At 43.7% G+C, this 13049-nt stretch overlaps 1 protein-coding gene across 5 annotated transcripts in view; it reads left to right on the forward strand.

Moving 5' to 3' along the window:
• The window catches only part of LOC103356545 (RNA binding motif, single stranded interacting protein), a 211766-nt gene that overhangs the window by 189885 nt on the left and 8832 nt on the right, over positions 1-13049 (forward strand). For all 5 annotated transcript variants that reach the window (XM_008280734.1, XM_008280759.1, XM_008280750.1 and 2 more), the window contains one exon: positions 5975-6085. In XM_008280734.1, coding sequence (XP_008278956.1) covers positions 5975-6085 — 111 coding nt within the window. The remainder of the gene's footprint in view (positions 1-5974; positions 6086-13049) is intronic.

The raw sequence follows: 13049 nt of genomic DNA on the forward strand, positions 1-13049 counted from the left end.
GTGTGTGTGTGTGTGTGTGTGTGTGTGTGTGTGTGTGTGTGTGTGTGTGTGTGTGTGTTACTGAAGATGGAGAAATATCTACGCAGCACCGAGACTTTAGCAGAACTACTCAAACCCGGCACCACGCAGAGTCCTGCAGCGTTTCACGTCTCATTTGCACCAACACAAAACACACCAACACACACACACACACACACACACACACACACCCACCAGCACCAGCATCCAAACCACAGAACCTCACGCGGAGAAAACCGACTGTCAAATACGGCGAGGAATGTGTCGAGTTGAGCGCAGGTCCTCTTTCATGTGAGCGGCACAAGTGATGCTTTGTTTTAGCCAAAGACTCGGGAGAACAGCCTCGGTCGTTGTTTGACATTCTCGAGGCTTTTAATGCGTCTCTCTTCTGTCTTTTCCTCCCCGACTTTCACATTTCACCTGACAGGAGGCACATTCAATTTCTCAAACTTTCCCGTGTTCGTGCCTGCTTCCTACCCGGCCGGTAGTGATTCCGTGCGCACTGTTTGGACGCTACGCTACGCTGGTCTCAGTAACCAGATGTCTGTTTGCAAGCAGCGAAACATCAGGGCCTTCGAGGTGAGAATCAGCGTGTGAACTTCTCTTTGTGGCCTCAAGCTGTTTTCACTCAGAGTGAAGGCTTGGCCTGCAGGTGGTGATACATCAGCACCAGGCTGAAGCGTAGATAGGCAATAACGTTGGATATCACAACCTGCAGCCCTGATAGATGAGCAAAATGTTCAGCTGCGGGGACGCCGGGATGTTTAGTCCTGATACTGATCAGGCTTCACAATCAGATGCTATTATTGGTCTGTACAGGATTTTTTTTATTGGGAACTTCTGCAGAGGAGAAGTAGTAAAAACCACAACGCTTAATGATTTTATTTTTCGCTCCAGTAGACTCCTCGTCTGTTTTCAAGACAACCATCAATTAAATCATTGTATTCATGAAACTAGTTGAAATTCTGGACTTTCACCTCGACAGAAATCATCCTCCAAAAAACTGTTTAGCTTTATAAAAACACAACTTCCTCGTAGGCCAAACTCACTGTTCTGCTGAATGCATCTGATTTCTGTGTTGGATCAGAATGTTAAAACTAGAATAAGCTAGATTTCTGAAAAAAGAAACCCACCGACTTCCCTCAGAGCTTCCTCGGAAACACAGCTGGAGGTTTAATCCACAAGAAGGAGTGAGACGTTTAAGCTACCTCGTGTTTGGACGACATCCCCCATCATGTCCAGCATCAAGCCACCAAACACTCACATAAGACAAATAGCTTTAAACAACCCGGCTGCATTGCAAACAAGATGGAGACGACGAAAAGATGCACAAATACAAATGCAAACTGCAGGTTTTTGTCACATCTAGCTGCCCTTTATCTGCCATTCTTGTGCAATCTGATCACCAGCTGAGTGCAGAGCTTGTGCAGGTAGACAGGTAGCAGGCAGATCAACCATCCAATCAGCTGTTCTGACTGAATGCGCTGATTAAATGGGCTTTTTACAGGCCTGTGACTGCCACAAATAACAGATTTGCTGATTTATTCGTTGCTGCCGGGACGTCTTTCAGACAAACACAACAGAAATGGACTACATCGCGTACTCTAGCTTTAAATGATCTCCACAGGCTCCTGCATCTTTAACGGATCCGGCAGTAAAACCCGTTTGTGTGACGTTTATGTATTTGCCTCACCTGTTTTACTGTTGTTGTTCCTGGTCAGCCAACGTAAAGAGCAGGTAATGAATATCAGCTGATAGCGATCAGCCGTAATGAGTGGTCATTAAAAAACACTGCTGCTCGTAAGATTTTTTTTTTTTTTTTTTTTACAGGATTTCTTATTTACTGTACGTTGTCTCCGGCCGTTGAGTGTATATCAATGTATTTTACAACCAGGGAGCTGATATCATCTCATCTGCTGTCTGGAGCCAGATCAATAGCAGCTTAAGCAAGATGGGTTTTTCTCACACACATACACACACAAACACACACACACACACACTCACGCTACAACACGTGCATACGTTGAGGAGCTCTGCAAACATCATTTCATACATGTGTAACAGATACGTCCATTATCTCCCTCGCACACGCAGAGGACAAATCACAAACATATATTCTCCATTTGTGTCAATCTTTTTCTCATTTTCTTTCCTGTCGGCGGACGGACGGACGCACAACCAGCCAGACAGACAGACAGTGGGACACACACACACACACACACTACAAACCCCCCTCTCTCACAGACACTCAGTCTCACAAACACAGAAAATCGAAATCACAAATCGGCTTAACTCTCCCTGACACGTCTGTGAATTAAGCCTTTCCGTTGCTCTCCCTTTCCCATTATAACGGCATTGTCAGAGGCTGAATCGGTAACAGGTAGCCCACAGCTCCTGCCGCCTCCCTCTGCCTCCTTCTCCTTCTCCTTCCTTCTGCCTTCTCTTCTTTGTCTCCTCACACACACTCTCTCTCTCTCTCTCTAATTCTTCCTCCTCCCTCCACCCCGTCTGTCTTTCGTCTTCTCCGTGACCTCCATCGGCTGTCTCCTTAATCACCTCCCTCCTGTCCTCACACCGTCTTTCGGTCTCTCTCTCCTCAGTTCCCCTTTTTCCTCATTCATCCATCACAGTCAGTACTGAGGGTTTCCATTCCGGGTTAGTTCTCACATTAAAAGCTTTTTACTCAATTGCTTTGTGAAAATTTGTACTTTTGAAGTTTGTAGACAAAGCATGTGGAAACATGATGCAATATTTCACAGTAAAACACCTCCTAGCATGAAAATTAGTCACGTATATGGACACGAATACTCTAACGTGTATAAAAACAATAAAGTCCTGCACCTCTACGGAAACAGTGCAACCACGACGACGCTGAAAAAAAATTCAGAGTGCCCTTTACTTGAAAAAAAGCTCGGTAACAATTTCCACACAGAAATTCTTATATTCGTAATTTTTACCCAGAAAAATGTCAAATAAAGTTTACGTGCCAGAAAGAATGTTTTTAATCAAAAACAATAACATTACTGACAATCTTTGATAGTAAATTTCACTCAAAATACTGTTGCATCTACTTGATTTTCATGATTAATTCAATAGTTTTCCTTTACTTTATTTCGAGGAATATTTAAGTAATATCTACATAATTCATCTACTACCTACACCACTGTTCTAATATGGATTTGTTGCATTTTTAGCCTACTTTTAATTAAATTCAGTTCTTAACGAGGCTTCTACAAATATGAAATACTTTCAAACAGCAACACTTTGATTGTTTTCCAACAGTTATTATGCCTACATAATAGTGAAAAGCCTAAACCGACGAGCATCACTAAATAAAACACTGCTCATTTTATTTTATTTATTTTATTTGACCTTCATTTTACCAGGTAAAAAGGTTTGAGAACCCGTTCTCATTTGCAAACATGAGCTGGCCAAGAGGCACCAGCAGGAACAAACACACATGTAAATTACAGACACAAATAGACACATACACAAAACATCGAACAAAATTAAACATGTAGGAAGCGTGGGAGCATTTGCATGTGAGTGAAAAACGATGTGCATGAGGTGTAAGAAAGCGTGTGTGTGTGTGTGTGTGTGTGTGTGTGTGTGTAAGTCTGTAAGTAAAATCCGGCTCATCAGCGCTGCCAAAAATATTCTCTAAACATTCACTGAAATGTGAACATTTACAGTCACAGTTTCTGATACGACGACCACAAGTGTAGCATTAAACTACAGCAGGAACATCTCAGGAGATAATCGCTCACTGCAGTCAGAACATACAGGCTGGTTAGTATGAATAAAGAATAAACATGTTTTAAAATCAGAGCTGCCAAAGACAAATTTCAGTCCATTAACAAAACTGCTAACAGTTAGCGAGGTAAAGAGTCCAACATAATGTCCTCAAGTCTAACTTTCTAGTAAGAAAACTCAGAAATGTCAAGAATAACACATTTATAATGCCATGAATCTGAAAATTGAAATAATTAGTTAAATTTCTTAGGGGTTTTTTATTATTATTTTACGAAAATTGACAGAATCTTAAATCAACATGTGCAACACTTTTCCCACAGCTGGGAACAAAATCAAAACATTTTCTACTCACATTTTAGCTTCTGTTTCCACACTTGTCTGCTGTCTACTCTGTGTAATTTCAGTCCAGTTCAGCAGGAGAATCTGATTTTTTTTCCTGTTAATGTTGGTCACAGCTACATCAACACCGGCTTCACATTTGTGCAAAAATATTTAGAATTTTATTTATTTATTTTTTTTAATAGAATCTGGGTAACGGTTCATTTTTAATGAATTTCTATAAGAGATGTGCAGAATAAAGTTAGATTTGTTTGTTGGGACAGGTTCAAGGAGAGTCAGAAAGTTGAAAGAGCTTCTTAGTTTTTATCATGTCGGGCTCTGATATATGGTGTTATTTTTTTTTTTTCTTTTTTCACATTCCTTTTAAATCCATTGACAGGTTTTGGGGTTCAGAGGGTTAAATAGACGTTCAGGTCAGATATTTAGACCATATTTCCCTTTCTCCTAACGGTAAGCATTTCATAAATGATCAAACAAACATTGCTTTTGTCTGTTTTGTGCTTTTAGTGGATGTGAATATTTGGTATCATCTCTGTGTTAGAACTAGTTTGTCTGGTGGAACCTAAAGTTTGAACACTAAAAGCAACACTTCCCAGTATCCCTCCCAGTTTACTTCTTTTTGTTTTAGAGGTTGTAACTCCAAGAAGGCTCACACGGAGCTGGGAGAGGGAGGGCGACGGGGGAGGCGGGTGAGGAGGAGAGTGAGCTGGCTGTGCTGCGAGTGCAGGGAGTCGACAAGCAGAGCGGTTCTGACAGGCTGTGTCTGCACAGTTTGTTCTCCAATAGGCCCACACAGAGTCACCAGTGGGGTGCGCATATGCACACACTGGCAAACGTGCACTATTAAAATGGCACACACACACACACACAAATAAGACGCTGTCAGTCTTATTCACACTCGCGCACAAACGGCGACGCACACAGTGTGTCGCAGGCGTACACACAAACACACAGAGTGAGAAGAGAGGCGAGCCGAACAGAGGAACAGGGCTGTGTTGTGTTGTGTGTTGTGTTTTTTTCCTCCCAAGGCTTCAGTGCTGGGGAAATGGAGCTATCATGACAAGGGATGAAAGAGCAACAATGGTTTCATCACTTTCCCTCATGTTTCACTGCACCGTGAAAAAGAAGCTTCCAGCGTTTTCATCCGCCCGTTAGGGAAAACACGCCGTGCATTACATCAAGAGGGGAGGCTGGAGAGTGAGGGAGGGAGGGAGGGAGGGAGGGGAGGCATCCTCTCCCAGCACTCAGACCTGCACCGCTGATACACCAGCAGCACATATCGATGGTTTTGATGGACCAAAGACAGTAGAGTGCATCGATCTGAGCGTGTCCCTGTGTTCTGTAGCTGTTTATTGACACTGTCCCTGTTTCCTTCCTCCTCTCTGGCTGTGGCGTCCTCGTGTCACCTCTGCCTGGACCACACCCTTCGCTCTTCCTCTGCTTTTATTGCTTTTCTTCCACCTGTCCTCCTGCTCGGGCTGTAAGGTGGTTAGCACCGTCACCTCGCAGCTAGAAGGTCGCCGGTTCGCCTCCCGGTGATCTTTCTGCGTGGAGTCTCCATGTTCTCACAGCATGGGTTCTCTCCGGCTTCCTCCCACAAAGTCCAGAAACATGCTGAGCTGGGACAGACTCCAGCTCCCCGTGACCCTAGTGAGGATTAAGGTGTAGAGATAATGGATGGATGATAGCACTCACCTGGTGACTCTGTGGAAGCTAAAAGCAAATCAGAGTAGTTTTAACTCTGGCTAGGATCGTGTGAAGTTTGCGTATGAGTCGGAGAAGGATTTTCTGCTTCCATCTCCATCCTTTCTTCTGCTCCGTCCTTCATCTCACCTTGGTGTTGTCCTCTACCTCCGTCCTCCAGGGTGCAGTGATCACGCCAGCCATGGACCACACTATGTCCATGCAGCCTGCCAGCATGATGGGGCCTCTCACCCAGCAGATGAACCATCTGTCCCTGGGCACTACAGGAAGTGTGAGTACACAGTGAATCCCACACAAACACCTCAGAGTTGACAAAAAAAAAGAAAAAGAAAAAAAGAAAAAATGCTGATGCACTCAAGGAGGATAACTTCAGTTATTACTGTGGGATTGCAGCAGCGAGATTTATGAGACGTTGGTGGACTTTTCTCTGGGTTTTGCCTTTTACACTTTCCCACTCTGTGATAGATGGACAAAGTGCTGAAAACACAAACTCCAGCCTCTTCTTTATGTCTCTGTGGTAATGATATTTCTCCTTAAATCAATCCATGCCCTACTGGTACAGTTACACAGACCACATCGATCCATTTGCTCATCGATGACCGAGCAAATATTGACAGGCGTCTTTATCTCCTCCTGGATCGCAGCTCGTGCAAATCATGGTGAAAGCTTCTCAAAATAACCTGTATCAGTGTTCTGAAATCCTTCTTTCATGAGAACACCACACTAATGTCGTACTTTAGATATACAGTCGTGACTTGATAATCTGACCCTTAACAATCCTAAACCTTGCTCTCCGACAGGTTTTTAGGAAAAAAAAACAGAACCCATAAAACAGCCTTAACATAGCGACAGCCTTGGATTCTGACTCCGACATGACGGCCAAGTGTCCCCCGACCGTGCTGAATATTCAGATATTCATGATTAATTCGGCCTGAATATCCAGAAAGTGCTATTGGGACCAGCCCTACTAGTTATTATAACAACTATGAACAATAATTAACAACTAATGAGCCTTCCAGCATCAAGCCCTCCTTGTATCTGGACCTCCGTCTTGACAATCCGACAGCCTTGCTATCCGACATAGAAGGAGTTTACATTTAGTGTCAGATTATCGAGTCACGACTGTATCTGTGGAAGACACAGTCATGTCAGGTCATAAAACCTTCTCTTAAATTTGGAAAAAAGGCAGAAACAGAACAAACAAGAAAAGGAACAAGCTGCATCAGGTCATTAGGTTGCTGTTGCTATGTCACTTTTACACTTGTTGATTCTAAACAGTATTACCTGATCTTATTGTCTGATGAGATGGAGTTAAAGGTGTGTTTGCTGACCGCCAGTTCCACAAATGATGCCGTCCACTGAGCAAAATGTGGGTTTCTTTGGGATTTCAGGCACACAAAAAAACAATGACCTTATACAAATTAGGGAGAGATTAGCCCAGTAGCTGGTGTTTTACCAAAACCCTGATAACACAAAGGCAATGCCGTGGTAGGCAGCTGTAAATGCACATGTTTGCTGGAGAAAATCAGTGTTTTCAGGGATCCTTCGAAATGTCTAAGACCTTGGCCTTTCAGACTCTTAAACATGAAAACTAGAATTACCACTTTCCAACAGTTTCATTCACCTCTGTTCTCTGTTTCTGAGTTCTGGCATCGAGCAAGAAAAGTGTTTTTGTGGAACATTACGAGGTCGCGGTGAAGCTGATCTTTGATCTTATGGATATAAAATGTCATCACCTCATTATTTCCTGCTATCAGACGTGTGAGTTTTATTAATACTTCAGTTATGGCCGACAACATGTTCTGTGTGACAACAGTGACCTTTGAATATCAACATCGAATCATCTTTGAGTTCAAGTAGATGTTGGCACCAAATTTAAAGACATTTCCTCGAGTAGCTCAAGAGAACGAGACAGTCAGATGAACAGACACCCGAACACGTTGTGTCTTGTTGTAGAATTAACAGCAACTTTATCCCAGACTATGTGAATGGGAGGGCAACAAGGTGGCTCGGTGGTTAGCTAGAAGGTCGCTGGTTCATGTCTCCGTAAGAACACCCGGGATCTTTCTGCGTGGAGTCTCCATGTTCTCCCCGTGCAGCGTGGGTTCTCTCCGGGTTCTCCGGCTTCCTCCCACAGTCCAGAAACATGTTGAGGTTGAGGTGATAGACTGGCTACCTGTCCAGGTGAACCTGCCTTCACCCTGAGTCAGCTGGGATAGACTCCAGCCCCCGACGACCCTAGTGAGGATTAAGGTGTAGAGATGATGCATGGATGGATGGATGGATGGATGGATGGATGGATGGATGGATGGATGGATGGACGGACGGATGATGGATTGACTGTAGATGTATTTCTGTTAGCGATAGGATTTCCTGGCCTGATGGAGTCGAGGTTAAGTAGCACGTATCCAGATACGTGCACAGTTTAGGATTATTGTGTTTTATGTAACCATGAAGGTTCGTTGCTGGGAGACTTGGGGAAACATGTTTTACGTTAACGGCATAACGCTGCGGGTCATTTAGCCTCTTCACAGCATTACATCACTGCTGGTAAAAGCAAACGGGCCACGTTTCGTTTGAAATGTAATATTTGTCCAACACATCTAATTCTGATTTAATCCTGGACGTTGTGCAGCTGTTTGTTGTGTTTCATGCTTCGGGTTTAGGCAGCGAGTCGCTGAACAGCTGCAGATGGGAGCGATTTGAAGTGAAGTAATTTTTTCGTGTAGCTTGATGGTTTCCAGTGAGCACTTTCACTTTGAAGAGACGTGTGAAAAGTCACTCCGTTCACCGTTAAGAAGACGCTCGGAGCACGATCAAAGTATTTAAAGACACTGGATGTTAGCGTTCAGACTGTGTTTCACCAGGATTTGCAATAGTGAACAAATAATACCCCATAAAATAAATAAAACCCAACGATGTGAGCAGGGATTAGACCCACAATCTTGTTATTGCTGCACATCCTGAAATACTGAGTTCAGAACACACGCCAACGGCCTGCACTGCTTCTATTCAGAGGACATCTTCTACCTTCAAAGTAGTCGAACCAATAAACTCTAAGTACATGCATGTTACAGCAGGAAGCCCAGTTTCACATGTTTTATTAACTACTGTCCACATACTGGACGGTTCTGATTGGCAGCCTGTTCCTTATTTATGACGTTTTATATAAAACATTTAATGTGTTTTGTGCAGACTACGTTGCTGGTGCAGTGTGACTCTAAAGGTCTCTGTGTCAACTTATACCTGGAAAAATTACCGTAAATTCCGGACTATAAGCAGCTACTTTGTTCACACGCTTTGAACGCTGCGGCTTAAACAATGATGCCACTAATTTATGGATTTTTGTGGATTTGCCTCGAGACCAAAGTGACACTGAGAGCGACAACGACAGAGAGACTGAGGAAGTGTGTGAGGAAGTGATTCTGACACTGAAGAAGACGACTTTAGTGGTTTTAGTGCAGGAGGAAGATGAAGATAGCGATCAATGACTTTTCCTGGTAGGCTGCTGTAGTTTTTATTTATTATTTTATTTATTATTATTATATGTACACACCTGGTTTTCTGTTTAAAGTCAGTGGGTGTGGCTTATATTTAGGTGCCTCAATAGTCTGGAAATTACGGTATTAAAATACAAAAACAAATTTGTGTTGATGTAAGTAGCTTCACGTGAACAGACAATCAGAGCCAATATCATCAGTTTACAGCTTGAAATTCATGTTGAAGTCCCAGCTAGTGCTCACTGAGTTATTTAAGTTTCTAGTAACGCTCATAGAAACCGAGGTGTCAGTGGTTTTAAAATGGTTTGATGAACTCAGTCAGTTTTTAACAAGTAATTGACGATTGATTGTTAATGTGTGAATGTAAAGTTTATATCCTTAAATCAGATCTAATTTAAAGTGTTATTGAACATGTGCGTTTTGTGGCTGTGGTGTAATATTAACACAGCAGTTGACAAAGCATTCCGAAAACTTCAGTTGAAATCCACTTTCATCATAACGTTTTATTTACAAGGTGGATAAAAATATTCACATACTTCCAGTCTTTTGGAAGAACCTGTGACTTTCCCGTCCCGTGTTTCTGAGACGAAATTGAAACCAAATCCGGTCGTATCTTCATCTCCCATCTTCATTTCCTTATTTGTGACCAGCTGTTTTTCCTTTTCACCTTATCAGCGCTGACATCCAGGATATCTAAAAGTCTCCATCTGCTCCTAAGAGGCGAGACAGAAAATTGAATGTTTAGAAGGAGAGCTGCAGGTGTCCGCTGCACTGTTGGTGCAGGTCAGGACGACCACGTCGGAGGCTTTTTATCTCGGGGCGAACATTGTTCATTTAGTTCCCAAACCAAGTACGCACGGAGTCAGAGAGAGATCTTACATTTCCTTTCAAGGAAGCCATGGCTTCTTAGGCTGTCGCCACATGTGCTCAGCCACGGAGCTGCCGTATCATTTGTTTTACACTGCATGCGTTCGCCGCCAAACACTGAGAGAGCGTATTTCCTCCCTGATCTTCCACATTAAACAGATTTCCTGTGAAGCTTAGCAGTGTGACAGGGCGCTCTGTTCTCCACCTTCCTCACTTTCACCCTCTAATTTCTGTTTCTTCCTCACACTTTGCGTCTGCCTCACTCCGTAAATCACACGTCAAATCTATCACTCCATCAGTTTCCCTCATTGCACACACACTCACTCACTTACAGGCGCTGGCCCCTAAACCATGAACTCCCCCCTGTTTCAGGATCAAGTCGACTTAGAGGTGTCACACAGTTCTGAAGCCTGACTTCCTGCCCTAACCCTGCTGCCCGGGGGCAGGCAAGCAGACAGCTTTGCTCCGGCACTGCGTTTGATCTCTCTATGTGTGTGTGTGTGTGTGTGTGTGTGTGTGTGTGTGTGTGATTGAAACAGTGCTGTATTGTACAGTTACCCATGTGTTTCCAGGTGAGCTGTCAGCGACTGTGACGCCATGTTGGCTCTGTCAGGAATGCCCCCTCCCTAATCTGCCCCAGCTGTGCTAACAGCCAGGATTAGAGACAGGCTAATCTATGATGATGGCTTCTGATGTTTGACGGCTTGTATTATAGGAGAAAGTGGGTTAAGGCACTCTCCTTCCCTTTTTCATTTCTGCTTTACCCTCTTTCCCCTGTTCTGCCTGCTTAGCTCTCCTAAGGCAACGTGCCGTGTAGTATGACTTCTGCACACACGGCATGCCACGCTCGATCATCTGTGGGAACTGAGACGTGTTTCCTGTAAAGCCAGATGTGAAATCCCTTTCATTCCGTCTGATTGGGAAAGCCTGTTAAAAGAGGGGTTAGTAGCCGGAATCTGTAGCTATCTGCGTAGTAAACTGGACTCGGCGCTGCAGCTTTGAGCACATTCCTCAAGTGTACACACATGTGGCGAGGTTGTTTTCATTGCCCCAGACCAGTCACGTGACTTCGCCCTCACCGCAGAAGAGCACCTGCAGCGAGCAGCGTCTCCAGAGTCAACAACTTATCATGACTGCCTCTGGCCGCCGAAGCAGAAGCCACACCTCAGAATACTCTTGGCTGTTCCAGGGCTCGCTGCGGCTGTTTGTGTATGGCTGTGGCTTCCTTCTTCTCTCCAAGAAAAGAACCAAATGTTCCCAGCTCGCCCCGAGCCGCGACACTGGTGCGGTGACCGTAGCTTTCCGAGAACGCGGTGTTATTTTGCAGCACCGGGGAGGGTTAGGCCTCAAAAAAGGAGTGGCGAGGAAAAGCTCCCCTCATAACGAGGAAGCGTGGACCGGTGCCGCCTGACGGTCACTGCTCTGGAATTTAAGCTGCTTCACCAGAAAATGTTCTGTTTTCAACTCGCCCCGGCTCGGTTCTGTCGTGCGTCTGGGCTTCAACAGCTTGATTACAGAATGCTGAAGAACCTCAGGCTCACTGTTTATGGATGGCACACATAAACATGCCATCCGGGCTCCTGGCTGATTTATTTCACCGTGTTTGGTGCATATTGCTCAGTTACTGATTTATTTACCATCTCCCAGCTCTCGCCACTTAACAGGAGTCTATCTGTCACGCCTCTTGTGCCTGTTAGCCGCCGTGCATGTGTGGATATGCATATGCTCACTTTGTCATTTTAGCATGTTTGTCTTGTGTGTGTGTGTGTGTGTGTGTGTGTTTGCATGCCTGTCAGTGTGTCTGCGCTCGTGTGTGTGTGTTTGTGTGTGAGTGATATAGTGTTTGACATGACAAGAGGTGACCTTCCCTCTGTGTTCTCCATCCTATTCCTGTCATGGCATGTAGAACCCGGGCCTCTGTTGTCATGGTGACAGCGGTGATTGACAGTTTCTGTGTCCCTGGAAGACAGATTTGTATGAAGTGCTTTCCTCTATTATCTGAGCCGTTTCCGTTTGGTCTTCTGCGGGCCAGTTAAGGACAGCGTGTTTTTCTGCATTTCCATAACTGTGCATGGTTATATTTAACCTTTGCCCATGCGCGGGGGGAAGTTAACTGAGCGCGCTCCTCCGTCTTCAAACAGAAACACATGTTGACACCTGGGTGATCCCCAGCATCGCCAAGCGCTCTGGTCCTTGCGAGACCTTGAAGATAATTGTTGAGGGAGGAACAACCCTTTTACTGCATTTTTAAGTTTTACTGTGTACGTCGAACATGTTTAAAGACTTGTGAAAGTTTGCCTGCGAGTTGAAAAACAAGCTGTAAATTTAAAGTTTGCTCCGTAAAAATGTGTGAAAATCAAATCAAAATATGCAAAAATAAAACAATTAGACCTAGAGAGTACTAAATTCATAAAATAACAGAGTAAGCACCAGCAGCTCATTACCTAATTAAACAGTAGAATAAATAAAATTCAACTGGACGATTTCTCATTATTTAATGTTAAGTCTGTATTTGGAGAAATGGGCATTCACAGTTATCTATTGTTGCATCTATAATGAAAAATGGGACACTTTCTGTAATTTAATGGTACAATATTAAAACTGCAAATGTTAAATAAGTTCATAAAATAACAGAACATGTACCAGCAGGTCGTTATCCAGAGAAATTCTCTGTTAATTTATGGTTCGCCTTCTAGAAATACAAGAAAACTATGTTTGTCAACAGCATACCTACATTAAAATGAGCTTTTCTGTTTGTCAGTGATGTACCGACGGTGATGATAATTCTTTAAAAACAAATCTGCTGTAATCGAAAATAGTTTTTGATAAGTTATATATCTTTCACATTTTCATATAAACAGTGAAGTA

This window comes from Stegastes partitus, unplaced genomic scaffold (assembly GCF_000690725.1).
Source record: "Stegastes partitus isolate 25-593 unplaced genomic scaffold, Stegastes_partitus-1.0.2 Scaffold6, whole genome shotgun sequence".
NCBI classification, from domain to species: domain Eukaryota; kingdom Metazoa; phylum Chordata; class Actinopteri; family Pomacentridae; genus Stegastes; species Stegastes partitus.